This window comes from Cervus canadensis, chromosome 18 (assembly GCF_019320065.1).
Source record: "Cervus canadensis isolate Bull #8, Minnesota chromosome 18, ASM1932006v1, whole genome shotgun sequence".
NCBI classification, from domain to species: domain Eukaryota; kingdom Metazoa; phylum Chordata; class Mammalia; order Artiodactyla; family Cervidae; genus Cervus; species Cervus canadensis.
In genome coordinates this window covers 8,339,680-8,362,596 of record NC_057403.1, presented here as the reverse complement: position 1 = coordinate 8,362,596, position 22,917 = coordinate 8,339,680, and the positions used below count along the sequence as shown (strand labels likewise).

Sequence of the window (22,917 nt, the reverse complement as noted above, 5' to 3'; positions counted from 1 at the left end):
TTCTGCAATAGCAGGTGAATTCTTTACCACTGAGCCACCAAGGAAGACTAATCTCTAGCCATGCACTATTCTTAATTACCCGGTTTAATGGCACCAACATATAATAAATAAAAAGTGACTGCTTTGTGTCTTTATTGACTAGGGTCAGACAGTATTGCTGAAAAATGTTGCAAGTGAAAAGCATACAGAATATAATGTAGCTGAGGTTTGACAGCAAACAAAATTCTGTAAAGCATTTATCCTTCAATTAAAAAATAAATAAAAATTTAAAAAGATATAATGTAGATAAGGTCATATCATAAAGAACATGACAGAATATAGATATTACCTTTTTTAAACAAAAGTAAATTTTGAGTATTTACTATAAACCATGCCCTACTGTAAGCGAACTGACAGCACTAATTTGCTTTGAAAGACTTGAGGTAAATTAATATGTTTTTCTCTAATCAGAGCAGGAGACATACCCAATTGGCCCACAAAGTGGTAGGAGAACCAGGATATAAATCTGCACCTACAGACTGAGAAAACTTATTTGTAAACATGACCACCCACCGAAGAAACAGATTAGAAAATATTAAAAAAAAAAAAAAATACAAGGAACATAGAAAATATCAAGGAAGACACAAGACAGAAGTAGTCTGTTTAACACTTATTCAGTCATCCCATCTTGAAATGATTTGTGAGTCATCATGGATGCACAGAGTGATTGAGGTCATGTCCTGAGAAACTTGTTCAATAAATGACCAGAGATTATCTTTACAGTGAGAGCATGTAGAAGGTGGAGGGATGTGGTAGGTAAGAACAATGTTTCCATCCATACCAAGGTACTATGTGAGGAATGGTCAGGACTAACAAAGGGCCTGCGTGGAGCATAGGGTACACAGGCTGATGTCAGATATCAGCTTGGGACTGCATGTCTTTGTGAAAATAACTGAGAGCGCAAACTAATATACTGACCTGAAAAGAAAAAAACTGCTTCAGCAATTTTATGGGCATTATACTATGGGTACGGGACAGAAACAAGAGAGATTTTAAAAGTGACTGTGATATATGGAGAAAGCAGGATAATACCTGTTATACTATTTACAATGTAACGTATCCAACTGTGAATTTTGTACGTTACAATGGAATGCTTATATTCAAGAAAAACATACACAATATTCCAGGATATTGTGTAAGAATCTTATTAGCAGAAATCAGAAGGAACATCCAGGAAAAGGCTATCTAAACCTGGGTTCCTCTGCCAAGTATGATTAACCTCTCTATTGGACATTTACTTCGTTTCTTCTTCCACACATGTTCATCTCAAGATCGAGGAGTATCAAAGAAAAGAAGGGATTGAAACTGACTCTGGAGGACCTTCCCAGTTACAAAAGCCTTTCTGAGCCTTTTCCTTTATTCTCCTAGACCTTCCCTGAGTTCAAAAGAGCAGATTCAAAGTTACTAATACATAAAAAGATCATAAACCATGATCAAGTGGGATTTATTGCAGGGATGCGAGATTTCTCAATATCCACAAGTTACTCAGTATGATACACCACATTAACAGTTGAAGCCTAAAAACCATATGATCATCAATAGATGCAGAAAAGGTTCTGACAAAATTCAAGTGCCATTTATGATAAAAACCCTTCAGAAAGTCAGCACAGATGGACCCTACCTCAACATAATTAAGCCTGTGTATGTCAAACACACAGCTAACATCAAACTCAACAGGGAAAAACTGAAAGCACTCCCCTTAACAACATGAATAAGACAAAAATGCTCACTATTGCCACTTTTATTGAACATATTTTTGGAAGTCCTAGCCACAACAATCAGAGAAGAAAAAGAAATAAAAGGAATTCAAGTTTTTTTTTTGGGAATTCAAGTTTTAAAAAATAAAAAAGAAGTAAAACTGTCAGTATGATGCTACACACAGAAAATCCCGAAGATGCCACCAGATGACTACTAGACCTCATCAATGAACACAGTAAACTTGTTGGGTAACTAAATATATAGAAAACTGTTCATTTCTATACACTAAAAATGATATATCAGAAAGCGAAATTAATGAAACAATCCCATTCACCATCTCATAGAAAAGAATAAAATTTTAAGGAATAAACCTACCTAAAAAGTCAAAAGAACTGTACTCATAAAACTATAACATGCTGATGGACTGATCCCAAAGATGACACAAACAGATGTAAACATATACCATGTTCTTGGATTCAAAGAATACTGTCAAAATGACCATACTATCCAAGGCAATCTACATATTCAATGCAACCCTTATCAAATTAACAATGACATATTTCATAAAACAAAGAAAAATTTAATTTGCACCAAAATACAAAACACTCTGGTATCTAAAATGATCTTGAGAAGGAAGAACAGAGCTGGAGGAATGATGTCCCTGACTTCAGACTATACTACAAACTTACAGTCATCAAAGCAATATGATAATGGCACAAAACAGAACACAGATCAGTAGAACAGGATAGAAAACCCAGAAATAAACCAATTTACTTATAGTCAATTATTCTATAACAAAGGAGGAAAGAATATAGAATGAAGAAGTCTCTTTAATAAGTGATGCTGGGATAAATGGATAGTTACATGAAAAAGAATGAAATTACAACATTTTTTAACACCACATACAAAAATAAACTCAAAATGTATTAAACATCTAAATGCAAGACCAGATACTATAAAATTCATAGTGGAAAACAAATGCAAAACATTGACATAAATGTCAGCAAAGTTTTTTTTGGATCTCTCCTATGGTAACACAGACATCTCTCTCTCATGGTAACACAAGCAAAATCAAACAAATGAGGCCTAATTAAATTTAAAATCTTTTTGCAAAGCAAAGGAAACCAAAAAGAGAACAAAAATACAACTTTTGGACTTGGAGACTATATTTGTAAATGATGCTACCTATAAGGGATTTATTTCCAAATATACAAACAGTTCATACAGCTTAATATCAAAACAAACAACCCAATCAAAAATTGGGCAGAATATCAAAAGAGATATTTCTCCAAAGGAGACAAACAGACGGCCAGCAGTCACCTGAAACGATGTTCTAGGTCTCTACTTATCAGAGAAATGCGAATCAAAATCACCTCACACTGGTCAGAATGACCACCATCAAAAAGTCTACAAACAATAAATGCTTGAGAGGGTGTGGAGAAGAGAACCCTCCTACACTGTTGGAAGGAACATAAATTGGTACTGCCACTTTGGAGAATAGCATGGAGGTTCCATAAAGAACTAAAAATAGAGCTATAACCTGAACCAGCAATTCCAATCCTGGGGATATACCCAGAAAGGATGAAAACTAATTCAAAATGATACATGCACCCCAATGTTTTTAGCAGCACTGTTTATACCAGGCAAAACATGGCAGCAACCTAAATGTTCACTGACAGACAAAGGGATAAAGAATATGTGGTACACATATACAAGGGAATATTGTGCAGTGGAAGTGGCTCAGCCATGTCCAACTCTTTAAGACCCCATGGCCTGCAGCCCACCAGACTCCCCTGTCCATGAAATTCTCCAGGCAAGAACACTGGAGTGGGTTGCCATCTCCACAACATAAAACACAACGAAGTAATGCCTTTTGCAATAATATAGACAGACTTAGGGATTATTCTAAGTGAAATCAGACAGAGAAAGACAAATATCATAGGATATTATATGTTGAACTGAAATAAATGATACAAATGAACTTATTCACAAAATAAACTCACCAGCATAAAAAACAAACTTATGCTTACCAAAGGGGATAGTGCAGGATGGTGGCAGGGGCAGGAAAGGGAGAGATAAATTAGGAGTCTGGATATACACAAACTAATATATATACAAAATAAACAACAAGAACCTACGATACAGCTCAGGGAACTATATTAAGTATCTTGTAAATTTCTGTATACCTGAAACACAACATTGTAAATTAACCAAACCTAAAAAGTGGAGAAGGAAAAGGCAACCCACTCCAGTGTTCTTGCCTGGAGAATCCCAGGGACAGAGGAGCCTGCTGAGCTGCCTTCTATGGGATTGCACAGAGTTGGACACAGCTGAAGCGATTTAGTATGCATGCATGCATGCATGCACTGGAGAAGGAAATGGAAACCCACTCCAGTGTTCTTGCCTGGAGAATCCCAGGGACAGAGGAGCCTGGTGGGTTGCAGAGTTGGACACGACTGATGCAACTTAGCAGCAGAAGCAGTAGCATAGCCAAAAAGAATGGTTAAAACAAAAACAAAAACATCCCTCGTGGAAATGTTCAAACTATGTTTCACAAGGGTGTAAAAACTACTAAATGGGGGAAGCAGTCTATGAAACAAGACATGTTGACAAAACTGAATACCGACCAGCAAAAGAATTTACTTCGAACATTATCTTACACTATAGACAAAAATGAACTCAAAATGGTTCAAAGACCTAAACCTAAGTCCCAAATGTATAAAACTCCTAGAAGTAAACGTGTAGGAAATGTTTCTGGAAATTGGACCCACAAATGATTTACCAGATATAACACCAAAACCACAGGCCACAAAATAAAATCAGATATTAATATATTGAACTATATCAAAATTATAAACTACTGTGCACTAAAGTGCAGTGAGTTTGAAAAGACAATCAACAGTAAAAGAGAAAATATGTGGAAATCATATATCTCATAGTAAATGAGTACAAAGAATATATAAAGAATTTTAAGAGCAACTGATCACCAGTTCCACCATAGGGACCATTCCCCAATCAACCATCCAACGCATTGCAAATATGAAACAGAAACACTAAGAGTAACACAGAAATTTGAACTCAATGATAAAATAAAAAAATACTTAAAATGAACAGAACAACAGTGCAGCCAATAGCCTCATAGATATGAGAATGTGAACTTGGACAAAGCTGTCCCGGGAAAAATTCCCATACCATTTACAGAGGCTAAAATATACGGTCCTTGATATACATGAACAACAGTGTCACGGTGCCCTGACAGAGTCTCCAAAGCCAGAAAATAGCCTGGAAAGATGTATCAGGCTCTCGTGATACTTTCTCTCTCATAATCCTAGAACATACTGACCACTCTACTGGACAGCTTCAAGTGGTGACTTTGAACAGAGCAAGAAAATAACATTAAGAATAGTGTCTCCATCACAGTTTTCTGTTACCTAGTAAATCCACTCCACAGAGACTCACCAGAGGCTGCCAATTAAACATAGGTGGATTATCACAGTAAGGAAACCAGACAAAATTTCAGACCCTCAGGAATATATTTCAAAGAAATTTAAGAGGTAAAATGATACAAAGTAAGGAGAATGTAACCTTGGGAACAGTTGACATTCCCAGACTAGGTAGAGCAGTACAATAGTAAAAATAATACAACACGAAGGTCAGATATTACAGGATCTTGAGATGGGACCATGTGCTCGACCTACAGGTGGCAAGCTAAGAGCCCGCGAGATTCACATATGCTCCCCTTGTAGGATCTAGCATCAAAAAGACAATCTCTCTACCCACTCTCCTTACATCTTCCTAAGTAACAGACACAAAGGAGTCAATCCACCAGACTGTCCCACTCCTAAACAGAAAAAAACAGCCCTTTTGACATACTCATTTTTCTTTCTATGTTGTATCTTTGGCTATTTTTACATCACCCCCCACTGTCCAGAGCTTTTCCTTGTGCTCCAATGTGGAGATAATATTCAGATCAGAAACAGAAATTCTGGGACTCCCCTGGTGATCTGTGAATAAGACGCTGCACTTCGAATGCAGGGGGTGCAGGTTTGATCTTTAGTCAGGGAACTAAGATCCCACATGCAGAATGGTGTAACCAACAAAAAGTAAATGAACAAGCAAAACAAAAAAAATAGATATTCAGGGTTATCAGAAGAAAGAAATCTAAAGTACTGTGGATATTTTTAAACACTGAGTCAAAAGTCAAAAGGTAAAAAATAGAAAATCGGCTTTTTTGGTGTTTTCTTTTAACATTTGCCAGTTAGCTTTGTACATAATTAAGCTCTGGGACAACCTCACATGTGACATGAGACAGACACAGCATCTGAAGAGGGTCAGTTTAACCTTGTGAAGCTGTGTCATGCCCGAGTCATCAGAACTCTGAGATGAAAGACATCAGGGCCTCCCAAGGGGCACACAGGGAAAATGCAGATACCCAACGGCAGCTCTGGAAGCAAGTCATCCTCACCCACAGACAGCAGGTTCCTGTAGGTCTCCAGCATCACATCCCTGTACAAGGCCCTCTGAGCAGGGTCCAGGAATTCCCACTCCTCCTGCGTGAATTCGATGGCCACATCCTCAGAGGTCAGTCGTTCCTGAAATGAAACCACATGTCACCAAAAGGGCCATGAAAAGTTCTCATTTTCATGCAAAAGAGAAAGGGTAGTAAGGGGTAAGGATTGACTGGATTGAAGTATGTGTTCTAACAGATCCATGCAGGGGTATCTGGAGAAAATATGGATCTCTGATTTTAATTTCTTATGCTTTTTCATAAGACCTCATGCGATCCTCCAATTAATATGGATTTTTCATCATTGTTCAAAATCCATGAACTATATATAAATAAAACTCAACAATGTATTGGCTATACAGAAGTGTCAGGTATTATGTTCTAACCAGTGAGTGCAACTCATTATCCAGATGAGGTACAGCATGAGTGGTGTGTTCAGAGATGATGAAGTCCACAGCACTTTTAATGAAAAGGTCAAATTTTTCACTTATGACAGTAATAGCAGCAAGGACCAAAAGTGTTTGAAGGCTTCTTGTTACTCTAAATTACTGTAGTATTACTCTAAACATTAAATAAGTACTTTACAGGCAAGAACCTGTCATCAATATAATAGCTCATTGAAGAACGATCTGTTCCCACCTTACAGAAGAAAAACCGTGTCACAGACACGCTGAGAAACTCGACTCAGATCAAGAAGGTAACAACTGTTACACGAAGCACCTGAACTCAGAGGCTTGGGCTCAGCAGCTGAAGCTTAAGTATCTAACAGTTAAGTAATATGGAGAACATTAAAAGTCCTTTGACACAGGGCTCCTAAAGAAAACTTGAAAGAAGTCCAAGGTGAGCCTCCTCCCTGCCCCTCTGTCTTCTCTGCAGGGGGAGCAGCTCTCAGGCCCCGGGCCTTCATCCCCTGAAAATGGACGCCTGCGCCGAATTCGTCTCCACCCCGTCCCTGATCGGGAGAACCTCCCGCCTGCTGAGTGATCACTGTCCGCGTTGGTGAAGGACCGGAGACACTGACCGATGAGGGCCACGGCAGCGTGGCAGCCCCGGGTCCCAGGACCATCTCACTCATTCCTAGCCGCAGCTTCCAAACCAGCGCCATTTCAAGGGACTTTGACACAGAAGCCAAGTGCCCTGGAGCTGGAGCGGCCAGAGCAGGGGAGGCTGGGTCCAGGGCTGGAGGTGGGACCGTGTGCGGGAGCGTCATCACTGCTACCCAGGAACCCTTCTCTGAAACAGCAGCTCGTCTGCGCCGTGGGCTTGGCCCTCTCAAAGGCCATGGGGCTCTTTGGCCTGATGGTGGTCTAGCTCATCTTCCTCACGACGTGAAGGAGCTGCTTCCACCTCCCACAGTTCTTTCTCCTGTGTCTGCCCTGTGTGTTCCCTTCCCTGTAACTCCCCAGGCAGCCTGGGGACAGTGGTGGGCTCAGGGTTTGACAGAAGGAAAGCAAATAAATATTGCATTAATGTGAAAAAAAAAAGTCCAAGCTGAACAATGTGGAATGGCATGAAAGGTCATTATAGACATGCATACAGAAACACAACTGTTAGCAACTTACTACTTAAAACACTAACAGGATTGTTTAGAGAATTTTCAAGGCCACAGATTATACTGACAACATAATTTCAACTGAAAAAAAAGGTAATGTGTAGTTTTCAAATCATGATGTCTTCTTTCTAAACCACAGACTTGCACATGCATGCATCTATATCTATAAAAAATTAACTGAAATGAGAGGATTCGTCTCTTGATGAATTTTGGACAATTTTATATCATCCTTTTATTCACATGTATTTCAGCATGTTTCAGATGATAAAAATGTATCCTTTGTACTCAGCTGAATTTGTCACCAGGATTCTATACTAGCCTACCAAAAGAAAACTGGTAAAAACATTTTAAAAAGAATACTTGAACTCAATTCATAATAAAATTAACATATACAAAAATACAAATATAATTTTATCCATTTAAATTTACATAGCAAGGCATTAACAGAAGCCAAAGACTTTCTTTCCTTTTTTTCCCATTAATAAAACAGTGATTTGAAATTAGAAGAGTCATTAGATTATAACAAAAAAATTATCACAATACTAAAGTAAAATATAGTAAAAACTTTTAATTCCTGGAGAATTAAAAATCATGGCAAAAAAGAATATGGAAAAAATATAGTTATTAAGCAAGACAATCTCAAGAAACATCAGGATGGGAAGGAAACATTGAATACATTCCTTCTGAAATTACACTGGCATGAAAGGAGCTGTCCAGGGTGCCTGTCTTTCACCAGGATAGGATGCCCATGAGCAGGGGCCACTAGAAGAAGTAACAGGAGGAAAAACACAGGGCAAGAGACACAGAGTTTGTCAGAGAGTTGAAACAGGTAGTACTCACTAACCTAAGGACATGGAAAGCTGAAAAGTGAAAGGATGGGAAAACACAGTCCATCCTAAGGAGAGCAGGGGAGACTTATATCAGACAAAATAAACTGAAGAAAAAACAAGTGCAATGAGATAAATATTGTATCATGATAAAATGGTCAATTTACCAAAAAGCTGTAACAAGTAAATATATATATACATGTAACATTAGATATCTCAGACAAATGAAGCAAACATTAAGAGAAAGGAAGACAGAAATAGTGGCACAGGAATAGTACAAGATTTCAACGCTCCAGTTGAACAGGCATGTACAGATCACATGGCCCAACAAAAGTATAAAACACATGCATCTCAAGGACACATAAAACATTCTCTATGAGAGACCACATGTTAGCTCAAAATTAACAATTTTAAGAGACTGATACTATAAAAGTATCTTCCCTAACAACAATGAAATAAACACAAGTAAACAAGAAAATTCACCAAATGTGGACATTAAACGACTCACTCTGACACCACAAATGGGTCTAAGAAAGTATCACATGGAAAATCTTAAATAGATGGATGAAACAAAAAGACAACATTACAAAATTTATAACACACAGAAAAGACTGTACTAAAAGGAAAGTGTGAACTGTTAAATGCTTACAGTAAAAAAGAGAAAAGATCTTAAATCTGAAATCTATTTTTAGACCTCTAGGAACCAGAAAATGGAAAACAAACTAAAGTTTAGCAGAAGGAAACAGGTAAATAAGAAAGATTAAACCAGAGATAAAATAGAAAGTAGAAAAATATAAAAATCAACAAACCAAGAGTTGATGTTTTGAAAGAACTGTATAGGAAAACCCCCACCTAATCTAAGGAAAAGAGAAAAAAAGATTCAAATAACAAAAAACAGATATGAAACAGGAGTGATTACAACTGAGGTCAAAGAAAGTTTCTAAAGATAAGGAAGTACTATGAGACCAATAATGCCTACAAATGACAGTATATAGGAGATACTGGCAAATTCGCAGAAACATACAAACTATTTTACTTTTTAAGAAATTTAAAAAATTGAGAAGTGTTGAAAGTGAAAGCGTTAGCCACTCAGTCATGTCTGACTCTTTGTGACCTCATGGACTATAGCCCACAAGGCTCCTCTGAATTTCTCCAGACAATAATACTGGACTAGCCAGCCATTCCTTTCTCCAGGGAATCTTCCCACCCAGGGATAGAACCTGGGTCTCCTGCACTGCAGGCAGACTCTATGATTTCAGTCACCAGGGAAGCCCATTATAACTAGAGAGATTTAAAAAGTAGTCAGAAACCTCTAAGAAAAATATGGGACCAGATTCTACTAAACATTTACAAAAGAATTACCACTAATCCTGCTAATTCTATGGAGCAAGCATGATTCTAATAGTTTGCTGATTTCCCAAAGACACAAGAAAGGAAAACTAGAAACCAATACCCGTGACGAATATTCATGCAAAATTAAAATACTTGCAAACCAACTTCAACACACATTAAAAAGATCTGGAGAAACAGACAGAGAGAACAGACGGAGGCAGGAGGAGAGGAAGGAGAGGGTGAGATGTATGGAGAGAGTAACTTGGAAACTTATATTACCATATGTAAAGTAGAGCGCCAATGGGAATTTGCTGAATGACTCACGGAGCTCCAACAGGGGCCCTCTAACAGCCTACAGGGGTGGGATAGGGAGGAAGATGGGAGGGAGGGGACATATGTATACCTATGGCTGATTCATGTTGGTATTTGGCAGAAAACAACAACTTCTGTAAAGCAATTATCCTTCAATTGAAATAATTTAAATAAATAAAAAGATCTGACACTATGACCAAGTGGATTTTATTCATATAAGGCAAGCAGAAGTCAACATACAAAAATCAATTAATATGACATACTACATTAACAGATTAAAGAAAAAAAAAACAGGATCATCTCGATGCAGAAAAAAACCATTCGACAAAAATTTGACAACCCTTCAAGATGGAACACTCAACAAACTACAAATAATAAATTATACCAACATCAACATAAGAAATGCCATTATGAAAAGAGCACAGCAATGGGGAAAGAATGAAAGCTTTTCCTCTGAGGTCCAGACGGCAAGGATGCACACTCTGCACTACAGTTCAACAAAGCACTGAAACCCTTAGAGCAATTAGATGAGAAAAAGAAATCAAAGGTCCCCAAATTGAAAACAAAGTCAATTTATCTTCTTTCCCACATGACAAAGTTTCATAGGTAAAACTCATAAAGATTACAAAAGAAACATGCTATATCAAAAGATTCTTTAATAACCATACAAAGGGTCAAACAATTAACTCATTATCAAAGCTGCCATAGCAATCTTTGTAGAAGCAGAATAAAACATGGTGAAAGTCACAGAACTATTCAAAGAGCAAAGAGCAAAACTTTGAAGAAGGAAGATGGAGGTCTTTCTATTTCAAAACCTATTACAAGGTAATCAAGGTGATGTGGTACTGGTATACAAACAGAAAAATAAACCAACTGAACAGAACATAGTACTCAGAAATAATTCTTTGTGTATATGTAAGGTATATTCACAAGGATGTCAAGATACACAAAAGGGAAAGGACAGTCTCAATTGATCTGATTCCCAGATTTTACCAGCTACTGTGCATATTAATACCTGACTTCCATGGGCAGTTTCCTTACCCTGGTTGACAGAGCAGACAGCACATCCAGAGGGGCCCTAAGCAATCCCTGCTGCCCAACAGCACTGAGACCCCGTCTCCAACCCATGGGTGAGAAGCGCTGCCCAGGACGGTGCCCAGGGGAGCCTCCTCACAAGGGCCAGGTCACCGGGTCATGGGGACACGGGATCTAAGTGGAGACGACAAGCCCTGTGGGAAGGGCCCGGGTGAGTGTGCGTGTACAGGAGTCAGACAGGACACTCCAGAGTCAGACATGATTAGCGAGTCCAGAGAAGGGCATTTCAGGAAGGACAGACTGAATATGACCTCACCTGAGAAAGAGCCATGCCTGACTCCTTTTCTTTCCTCTTCCTCAACTTCAGGGCTTCCTCAGGCAACACAAGTCTTCAGAGGTCTATCATGAAAGTGAAAACATGCTGTTTAATGCTTAGAGTCAACACATCCCCTTCCTGAGCCCCAACCACACACACAGGGAAGCCCTCACCATGAGGAACACACAGTCCCCTGTGCCCACTGTCTCAGGAGGGACTCAGGACAGTCAGCTCCCACAGAGAGACCAACACAGGACTTTCCTACACTTTCCCTGGGATCACACTCCCCTCCTGGTGAGGACTCAGCACACAGCAGCAGGGGGCACCTCCGCTGACCAGGCATTCTCCTTCAGGTCACACCGAAGGCCCTGATCCATCCCCACTCAGAACAGAGCACCCCCTCCTCAGCCCAGATCTCAGCCCTCAGGAATGAGAGGACTCACAGTCCTGATGCTCAGTGAGGGATCCAGACTGGAATGAACTGGGGCATCTTAAACATTCTCGAGCTGTGGACCAACACAAACTACCTGAACGGGAATCTCTGGTCAGAGGGTACAAAACATGGGTATGCAAAATGCCTCATCAACGAAACGTGAAGCCTGGACTGAGCACCATTTAGAGGAGAAAAGCAACCCCAACTCTCTTTTTCTTTCCCAGCCTTACTAAGGTGTAACTAACAAAAATGCTTTAAATGTACTGTGTACAAAGTGATTATGTGATAGAATCATACTCTGATTATAGTCAACTAAGTTACACTTCCACCTGTGAATACACTGTATTATTTCTCTCTGGGTGAATTTCAAGTATATAGAAACACTACAGGCAGCATGCATTACCTCAGATCCCTAGAACTTACTTAGTTTACAACTGAAAATCTCTACTCTTTGACTAACAGTGTCCCATTTCCCCCTCCACCCAGCTCCTGGTAACAGCGTTATTACTCGATGACTCCATAAGGTTGAAAATTCTAGTTTCCACATACAGTATCTGTCTTCCCTTGTCAGGCTTATTTAACTTGCCATAATGTTCTCTAGTTTCATTCATTTTGGCCTAAATGCAGGGTCTTTGATTTTTATATTTATATATAGAGAAAAAATAGTTCAGGAACATACAGTATATAATAAATATTTCTATACCACACTTTTGTTACCTATTCTTTTGTTAAGAAACATCTGGCCTGTGTCTATGCCTGGGCTTTGCAAATCCAGTCACACTCATGGGACTGCGGACATATCCCTGAAAAACTGACCACTTTCCCTTTGGATATCTGTCAGAAATGGGTTTGACAGACTGTAGGCCTCTTCTATGTGAATTTCTTAAGGAACTTCCATTTTGTTTGACAACATAGCAGTACCATTTACATTACCACCAACAGTGCAGTTAAGATTCCGTGTTTTCTGTACTGTGCCTGTGTGGGTGCTTTTTTTGGGAGGGACAGTAGTGGGTAACAGAGAACCCAGCACTGGCCTGGCAGCAAGACAGTTGCAGCTGCATCTTCTAGAGGACGAGCCCTCAGCCTGCAGATCACTGCAGCATCACTCCCCTCTGATTCTCGGAGCCATCTTCCCCTACGTCACAGGACTTTATGACTGTTCTCAGGTTGGGCCCAGAGATCCCTACCGAGCAGGACCACCTTATAACAAGCATTCTGCGATCTTAACCTTAGTACTCCTAATTTCCCAGCGGTACTCTAACAAACTTACAAACTTTCATGGTGTCCAACAGAGTGTCCACAGAGCCCATAATGAGCCTCAAACCGTCTTATACCAACAGAAAGCATTCCAAGCCCTAATAACTCATGCATGAGACAAAATACAAAAGAGGACACCCAAGGATCCACTAGACACAAGACACCATATTTTCATTTACAGTGAGTGATCCAGGTCAAACACCGAAATCTCCAAAGACTGTGAAAAAGAGGGATAATTCCAAAGATGCACATGGCCCAGTGAGACCTCAGTATCTTCCATGGAAACACTCCAGATTCTCCTGGTATCTTTCCAAATGCACATGAAACTTTCTTCACCGGCAACCCCAAGTACACAATGATACCAAAGTTGATGCAAAGAATGACCTGAGATGTTCCCTGCTACTCTACAGTGCCTGCCTGCTAAAGAGAGCCAACAAAAGCCAGGGAGTGGAGTTGATGCAGGGGGCACCTGCTAGAACCAGCCCCTCAAGCCCAATGCTCCCACCCTCCTGCACCCACAGGTGCCTGTGTGCTCAGCCCAGGCCACAGTTCTAACAGTGGAAAAGACTTCTCTGGGCCCAATTCCACGTCCTTCATTGCTGCTCATGTGTGGTCATGAATTGTCAAATCAAACCTATGCAGGCAAATGTCAGTCACAGCATTGCTGTCCCAGGGAACATGAGCTAAAGCATTAGAACAGCTCAAACCATTCCATGCAGGATCTCCAACAAACCCACTTCCAGGTTCTCCAGCCTGAACTGAGACATTCTTTTCCAACAGTTCCCACACCCCTTGTCCCTGTAACTACACCTGGGATGGGTGCACACTCCATTCACTGGGCTCACCTTGATGCCCCCAAGTGCTGACACAAGCCTCCTGCAGACCCCAGCAGGCTCCCTCCGCTTTCCCCATTTGTCTACCTCTCCTCCCTGCATGACTGGACTAAGCAAGACTAAAGCGCACAGGGGTTTCTTGGCAAAGGGGATCTCAAGTGGAGTGCACACGAGCTACCACCCAAAGAACACTCACATTCAGGATGAAAATCAAGAAACTGGCCCTCCTGGGAAAGTCTGCCACCACCTGGGGACATTATGGAGTCCAGGTGCAAAGGGATTTGAGATGAGGAAGTCTCAAATCAAGGGTCTCCAGGTCTCACTATCTCCTGTTCTCTCCACCCACACCTACTGGGAAGATATTCTAGCTCTTGGGGGGCGTTGGGGGGGGAACATCTCCTTCCTGCCCCGTTAGGTTTTGGATTTCTGCTCATCCTCAGCGCTCTGAAATCACAATCGCTGACACTGAGCACATGAACTCCTAGATGGCAAAGCTGCTGTCCACGATGGTGACTGGTCCCTGGATGCACACGGTTTAGATCTGGGGGCTGCAGCGGACTAAACACAGCAGACTAAACATGGGGATATCTTAGTCCACTGCTTGAGCACACCAGTTCTGCAGGGCTCTTCAGGACTTCCTATATTTCTTGGCTCTTCTTTTAAGTAATTAAGTAGTCACATGGGGTAAAGATCAATTATAGCTAAAATGTCTATAACGTGGGAAACATCTTCATCACCTGCCCTGTTCTCTTGGTCTTCCCTGAGGATTATTCAGCCCAACCCATAGTCCTGTCATCTAAAGACATTTCCAGTATCAGGTACTGCAGCCACACTGGGAAGAAGAGGAACACTATGAGCCCTAAAAAGAGGGCAACCAGGAAGGACTCAAAATAACCCATGAAGAAGAGCATTAATTTCTGCTAATGGCAACTGATACAGAGGCAATAAACCTGGGTAACATGAGACAGACTGTTAGGAGGGGATGGGGAAACCTCTCTGAGCCTAGACTTGAAGGGTGACAAAGGGCCTGAGCCAGGGTGACCTGAAGGTGAGAAAAGGAACTATGATGTGAGACAGAAAAGGTTCTGGTATTTGGAAACAGAGAAAAGGTAAATGAGAGCACGACAGGCTGAACCATGAGCAAAGGGTCAGCTCTGAGGATGAGGCTGGAGACACTGACAGGGCCCTGAGCTTGACAGAGGGCTGTGGAGCCACAGCAAGGGGTCAAGCTTCTGACCCGAGAACAAATGAAAGCCAGTGGAGGTCTGAATGCCAGGACGTGAAAAAAATCTCCCTTCAGATTTAGCCTCATTTATTTTTTAATTATTTTACTTATTTATTTTAATTTAATTACTTAAATTATTTAATTTTTATTTAATAAATTCACTTATAATATTTTGATGGTTTTTGCCATACATGAACATGAATTGGATATGTGTCCCCCCCATCCTGAACCCCCTTCCACCTCCCTCCTCACCCTCTCTCTCTGGGTTGTTCCAGAGCATTGACTTTGGGTGCCCTATTTCATGCATCAAACTTGCACTGATCATTCTATTTTACATATGGTAATATACATGTTTCAATGCTATTCTCTCAAATCATCCCACCTTCGCCTTCTCCCACTGAGTCCAAAAGTCTGCTCTTTTACATCTATGTCTCCCTTTGTTGCCCTGCATGTAGGATCGTTGGTGCCATCTTTCTAAATTCCATATATATGCATTAATATACAGTATTTGTCTTTCTCTTCTGACTTATTTTACTCTGTATAATAGGGTCTAGGTTCATCTACCTCATTAGAACTGATAAACGAGGTGACATTTTTGCCTAGTATGGCACAAAATAGTCTAAGATGATTTACTACTTACCAAAGAAAATTTCAAATGTACGAGATGAAGGGAAGAAAGCGCTCAGGCAAGGAATGAATCTGAAAAAAATTTGAAAAAAAAGAATTGTGAATTATTTTTAATCTAAAAATCTGGTGTCAAAGTTTAAAGAAACAGAGTATAATCACATTTACAAAAGGGTGATAAGAGTAGAATACTGGAAACTAAAAACATTTAATTCTGAAGTTAAAAATGATTACAGACACTGAATGAATTAAGACCTATTCCAAGCTACAAAAAGCACTATACATAAAGAAAGGAGAAAATGTGAATCCATTAAAAAAAAAAAAGTGTTCCTTTAAAAATGCTACCCAATACTGATACAGTGGATAAGAATCTGCCTGACAATGCAGGGGACATGGGTTCTATCCCTGCTTCAGGAAGATCCCACAAGTACAAACAACTAAGCCTGTGCACAACTACTGAGCCTGTGCTTTAGAACCTGGGAGCCACAATTCCTGAGCCCATGGCACAGAACCGAAGACAGCACAACAAAAAAAATTAATTAAAAAAAAAAAAAGCTACCACAGAGTGACAGAGTCAGTCATTTCTTGCCCCAGGTCTCTTCTTCCTTTACCTCTATCTCAAGATAGGACAAGTGAAAGGGGTCACTCAGAAGTCAGTGAATCAAGCCACTGCCCCAGGCTCAACAGGTTTGCAAATGAAAGTCATCTTCTGCCACAAGTAATAAAGACACAAGCCTTATAGACAAGAGTTTTGAAATTCTCATCCTCCTCTGTAGAACTAAAAAAATCATCTGTATCCAAACAACTGGCCACACCTGGATCGAGCTTACAACTCTGTTCACCTATCTCCCTTATTTCATCTGGGTCTCTGTGTCTCTTTTTCTCCCCCTCTGCTCTCCTGCTGTTCCTGTCCTATTTCCTCCCTCACACGTATCCTGTCCCAGGCTGCTGCAATTCATTCCCCCTGGAAACGCTCTCCCTCTCTCTAACCTTCCTGAGTCTTTCAAAAATCCATACCTATGTCTGCCTCCTTTCTTCCCCCATTTCAGCTCCCTCTCTGCGTTCGAGATTACTCCCCTTCTCTCGCTGTGACTCTCTCTTCCTCCCCACTCTCTGGCAGGCCATGTGGCTATGCTTCCTCCCAGCCCTTTCTTCCTCTGCTCCTTACCCTTTGGCCTTTCTCTGCCAGCACCATGATAAAGCCGGCCACCTCAGATTGAGACTTGAACCCACCTGGCGGGACTCCAACCAGGTGAAAACACAACTCGGGACTCTAACCCAAGAGGCCTGGACTCAAACCCAGCCAAAACCCAGTTAGGGACTCTCCACCTCTGACGTCCCTGGAGATCTGGCTTTCTAATTTATTAATACTTCTCTATTTTACCCACTTGGCTATTTTCAAGGCTTAACCTCTTTGACTTGACTACCCCTTTGCAATCCCTCAGCCATTCTCAGAGTTCGCGTTGGTTCTCCCTGACGCTTTTCTCCTCAGTTTCAGTTATTTCTCTCAGTCCTTCTGACTCTGCTTCTCCTGATCCTCCCGCCTTCTGTATTTACTGAGTGGGCGACAGAAGGAGACGCCCCCGGACCGGAAGAGCACCTTTTCCGACCGAGTTGAATTGGACATGGAACAGCACTGGCTGTCACAGGGCTGGCCCAGGTCACCTACCTACGCGGGGTGAAGGGACGGGCTGGCAGGAAAGGGGGGGCCCTGCGGGGCACAAGGAGAGGCCTAGGAGACGCGAGGACAGAGAGGCTGGGAGGGAAGGGGTCTCAGGAGCGGGGCGGGCTCTCCCGAATCCCGGGACCGGAGAGAGGGCGCGGCCTCTCCGGGAGCGGGGGCGACGGGTCTGCCTCCAGCGGTGGGGAAGGCGACGCGGCGGGGCGCGACTCCAACTCGCGAGAGAGAGCTTTACTTGGCAAGGCCAGAGGTAAAAAAGGGTTTTAAGCAGGAAAATGTCGCCAAAACCGGTGTCTACGCGGACGCAGGGCCGAAACCGCCTCAGAAACTCTCAAAACCCAAACGAAAATATAACTGGGCCGCAACGGCAGCGGCAGCGTTTATTCGTGGCCGAGCACCGGGTGCCAGGGTTTTCAGGTCGCTGAGAATTCCCATACCCTGAGGACGAGTGAGCCGGCGTGGGACGAGCCTGCAAACTTACCCTAGAAGGAACCTTAGGCGCCGCTCGGGGACCTCGGCTCCGCGCTGTCCAACTTCCGGGTCTGTGTGAAAGGGCTTTTGGTATTAGAGCCGCGGCTTCCGACGAGGGGCGGGGCGAGCACCCGCTGCGCGCACTGCTCGTGGGAGGGGCGGGGCGCGGACGGGGGCGGGGCCTGTTACCTTGACAGGATTAAGTTACCCTCCGTAACACTGCTCAGGTAAAAGCTTCAAGTTATGTCGGAACCAAGATACTTCCTTTGAAGACTAAAAGGGTTTATTCTCAATAAAAAGCTGTTTTTCACAGCATGTTGTGCTCAGATCCTCCTAGTGAGGCTGAAGCAATTCAGGGATCTGGGAACTTGGGCAGTTTTAAGAAACAAGAATGGGACTAGTCTCTGTATTACAAATACAAAACTCTCCCTGGGTAGAAATGGGCTATTCCCTACTGACACCCGACAAACAGCAAACTCAGCATAGTGCTGAGTTCAACAATCTCAGGGTCAGTACCTGGGTGTCTGAGATGGAGGACTTAAGGGATGTGATCATTTGGGTCACTAACCACAGCCGTAAAAACAGCAAGACACTTTAAATGATTATAAACTGCGTTATTTTCTTTTATCCAACGTGTTTTAATTATTTCCCTGTCTAAACCCAACTCTCTAAGCAGTGACATAAAGGGGGTTGTATAAACAAGTCTTACAATGACAAATAACATTGTGTAAGCTTAAGCTACAGAGAAAAATTAACTGATATGTACACTGTGAAACGATTAGCACAATGTTTACCTAGCATCCATCATTTTGTATAGATAACCTAAAAAGAGAAAGCAAAATAGGAGAAAAAAACATTTCTTTTTCTTTTGATGAGAAGTGCATTATTCTTTACAATGCTCTATCCTATACTTCGAAGGAAGTGCTTAGTCACTCAGCTGTGTCGGATTCTTTGCAACCCCATGGACCCTAGCCTGCCAGACTCCTCTGTCCGTGGGACTCTCCAGGCCAGAATACTTGAGTGGGATGCCATGCCCTCTTCCAGGGGATCTTCCCAACCCAGGGATCGAACCCAGGTCTTGTGCATTGCAGGCGAATTCTGTACTGTCTGAGCCACCAGGGAAGCCTGACTGTTACGTATCTTTCTCAAAAACATGTTTAGGAAATTACACTAAACTAAATAATATCCATAATGTAATTTCAAATTGATTATATGTTCAGTATGAACAGAATTAGAAATTTTCACTTTCTATTTGCAAAGTGTAATATATTTTAGGTCTTTATTTTCTAAAGCGATGACAAATCTAGACAGCATATTAAAAAGGAGAGACATTACTTTGCCCACAAAGGTCTGTATAGTAAAGCGATGGTTTTTCCAGTAGTCATGTATGGATATGAGAGCTGGACCATAAAGAAGGCTGAGTGGTATAAAGAAGTGATGCTTTTGAACTGTGGTGTTGGAGAAGACTCTGGAGAGTCCCTTGGCCTGCAAGGAGATCAAACCAGTCAATCCTAAAGGAGATCAGTCCTGAATATTCACTGGAAGGGTTGATGTTGAAGCTGAAGCTCCAATACTTCGGTCACCTGATGTGAAGAGCCGACTCATTAAAAAAGACCCTGATGCTGGGAAAGATTGAAAGTGGGAGAAGGGGACGACAGAGAATGAGATGGTTGAATGGCATCAATATGAGTTTGAGCAAGCTCTGGGAGATGGTGAAAGACAGGGAAGCGTGGCATGCTGCAGTCCATGGGGTTGCAAACAGTCGGACATGACTGTGCAACTGAACAACAATGTTCTCTCAAATGTGGGTAACAAAGTCTGAAAAATAGTCTTCCAAAGATTTGGGATTTATGGATGAATGCCATACCCCCATCAAATCATGGGATCTAATCAACATTTTCAGAACATTCAAAAACGGCAGATTACACTCTATTTTCAAAAACACATGTCAAAATATATCTATCTTAGCAATATCTTCTTAGATGCACTTCCAGTAGCCAACTCCCACACTTAGGTTTGTTTCAGAGCAGGCTGTTTGATACGAAATCTCGTAGCCATTCTTTTCCTTATAGCTGAGTCAAAATCCTCAGCATGATCAGAAGCTCCCATCACTAGGACTTGGCACCTGGGATCCGTATCCAGTCCATCCCAAAGACTCATAAACTGAGCTTTCATCATGGCTAGGCTCCATGGTCAGAAACCGAACATTCTCATGATCAGATTGCTCAAGTCCTAATACCTGAACTCAACGTAAAGGTTTTCCCACACTCATTGCATTTGGGAGGTGTTCTCCAGTATGTTCCCCAACTTGTGATCTTTGGGTAAAAGCCATGCCACACAGTTTACATCTGTGTGCTTTCTCTTCAAGATAGATATTCTGCCATCTAGTGATAAATGAACAATAACATGAAGCCTCACCATATTCACTGCAATTTAAATCATGAAGTATTTGGTAAGTCTAAGGCACAACCTAAAAGCTATTTTAAGTTCAATACATTAGTACTGTTTGGTGCAGTACAAACAACTTGATTACTGCTGCAAGGGGAACCAATGAGAAAAGGTTGCTCACATTCCTGGCACTGGTGATGAACTTTTTTAAAATGAGTAGATTTTCAACGGCCTGACCACATTCAATATCATCTGTGCTCGATCCAGTGTGAATACTCTCATGAAGCATAAGATATGAACCACTGCCAAAAGCACTGCAACCTCAATTGCATTTTCAAGGGCTCTCACCTCTGTACATCATCTGATGGCAAATTAGGCTTGAAAGTACACTGAAGAATTTACCACACTCATTACGTTGCTAATGTTTCTTTCCAGTATGGATCAAAAGGTATGCATTTGGACTAAGTACTCTGAGACACTCACTACATTTGTAATGTTCCACTCTTCTATGAATTATCTGATTGTGAGGCTTCCACACACAAAAGCTTTGCCACACTCATGACATTTGTAGTTTCTTTTGAACTCTGAGAGTTAAAGATCAACATGAATCACACTTGGATGATGTCTCTCATTTATGGATTTTCTGATGTTTAGTGAGGTTTGAGACCTGAGTAAAGGCTTTTTCACACTCAAAACATTTGAAGGGTCTCGCTACAAAATGTACTCTCCGATGACTTACAAGGAGTGAATTTCGACTGAAAGACCTGCCACACATTACATTTGTTAAGGTTTCTCTCCTGTATGTATTCTCCAATGAAGCTGAAGATGTATTTTTTGACTAAAGGCTTTTCTGCACTCATTACATTTGTAAGGTTTCTCTCCAGTATGAATTACTTTGATGCTTTGCAGGGGTTGCCTTTTCACTAAAGTCCTTTCCACACTGATTACATTTGTAAGGTTTCTCTCCTGTAGGGATTCTCTGATGAATTAAAAGGTGTGAACTGTGGCTAAACAGCTTACCACAAAAATTACATTTATAACCTTCTCCCACTTTACTTTGCTTCTCTCCACTATGAACTCTCTGATGATCTGTGAGGTTGGTTTTTGACTAAAGACACTGCCACATACATCACATTTATATAATTTATATACTATATGAATTATCTGGTGTCTAGAGAGATTTGAGGAGCAATTAAAGCTTCTGCCACACTCATTACATTTGAAAAGTTTCTCTCCAGTATGAATTCTTTGATTATTTGCAAGAGTTGTTTTATGACTGAAGACCTTGTCACACTCATCACATTTGTGAGGTTTCTCTCCCTTATGAATTCTCTGATGAACTGCAAGGTGTGAATTTGTACTGAAGACCTTCACACATATGTCACACTTATGTAATATCTCATCTAAATAAATTATCTGATGATTCCTTAGAGACATGACTAAAGGTTTTCCTACACTCAATATACTTGGAAGCTCTTTCCCAGTGTGCTGTTGGATCTTGTGTCAGTAATAAAGGATGCAAAAAACCATTCCCAAATATATTAGAACGGTTAGTTTGGACACTAGGAGGTATTCCTTGAAGTGGTGAAGGTGACGAACTACTGTTGACAGACCTCATAACTTCATTACATTCAGAAATTATCCCGTCAGTTTGAAATATCTGCAGTTTATCCTGCATGTTTAATCCAAGCCTATTTACAAAGGGCTTGATTTCCACATCCTTTCTACACTGTTGACCTCTACCATCAGTGAGATTTTCATCATGAGTTATAGGCATTCCTTTGTTATTTCTTTCACCACTTCTCCAATGACACTCAAAGTCATACATATCTTCTTGGATTTCCTGAGGTAAAAATGTTTGATTTCATGAGTTTTAGGTCTTCCCAAGATTGCTGTTTGGAATACTTCTGTATCACTATCTGCTTTGGGTTGTAATTGGTTGACCACATGTATTGGATAGATATCTACAAGACATAAAGATTCCATTCACTAAAATTCATCAATAAGTGTCTGTGTCTATTACACTAAAAGTAATACTTATATCACAGTTATGAAACTTTTTCCAAATACGTAATATTTTTAATTTTCAAAAAATTGTGAAACTTTCCAAATATGAACTTAAAATTCTGAGAAATACTACAGCAATAAACTTGTTTACTAAAAATAAGAGTTGTAAAAGATAGTTCAATTTGATTTTAGGGAAGAATACTTGCAAACAGCCTATGACAAAAACACTTATACTAGAAAAACATGTCAGCTCACAAGAAAAACGCAATTTTTCCACCATGACTTCAAAGCATGTACTAATTAACAGTAAACATACTGCAGTCTCATAACTGAGGAGAAAAATGTATTCTACTATAGATATATTCTGCATACTTACTGTA

At 40.9% G+C, this 22,917-nt stretch overlaps 1 protein-coding gene and 1 pseudogene across 2 annotated transcripts in view; one reads left to right on the top strand and one right to left on the bottom strand.

Moving 5' to 3' along the window:
* The window catches only part of LOC122420636 (zinc finger protein 160-like), a 132,829-nt gene that overhangs the window by 2,763 nt on the left and 107,149 nt on the right, over positions 1-22,917 (bottom strand). Inside the window, exons 1-4 of one of the 2 annotated variants that reach the window (XM_043435989.1) lie at positions 18,153-18,894; positions 16,007-16,065; positions 11,619-11,701; positions 6,203-6,329 (exon numbers count right to left, since the gene is read on the bottom strand). In XM_043435989.1, the coding sequence (XP_043291924.1) occupies positions 6,203-6,329; positions 11,619-11,633 (142 nt within the window). In that variant the 5' untranslated portion in view covers positions 11,634-11,701; positions 16,007-16,065; positions 18,153-18,894. Of the gene's footprint in view, positions 1-6,202; positions 6,330-11,618; positions 11,702-16,006; positions 16,066-18,152; positions 18,895-22,917 lie in introns of those variants that run through there. The other variant, XM_043435990.1, reaches the window with a different exon arrangement.
* Positions 7,155-7,555, top strand: LOC122420390 (annotated as a pseudogene).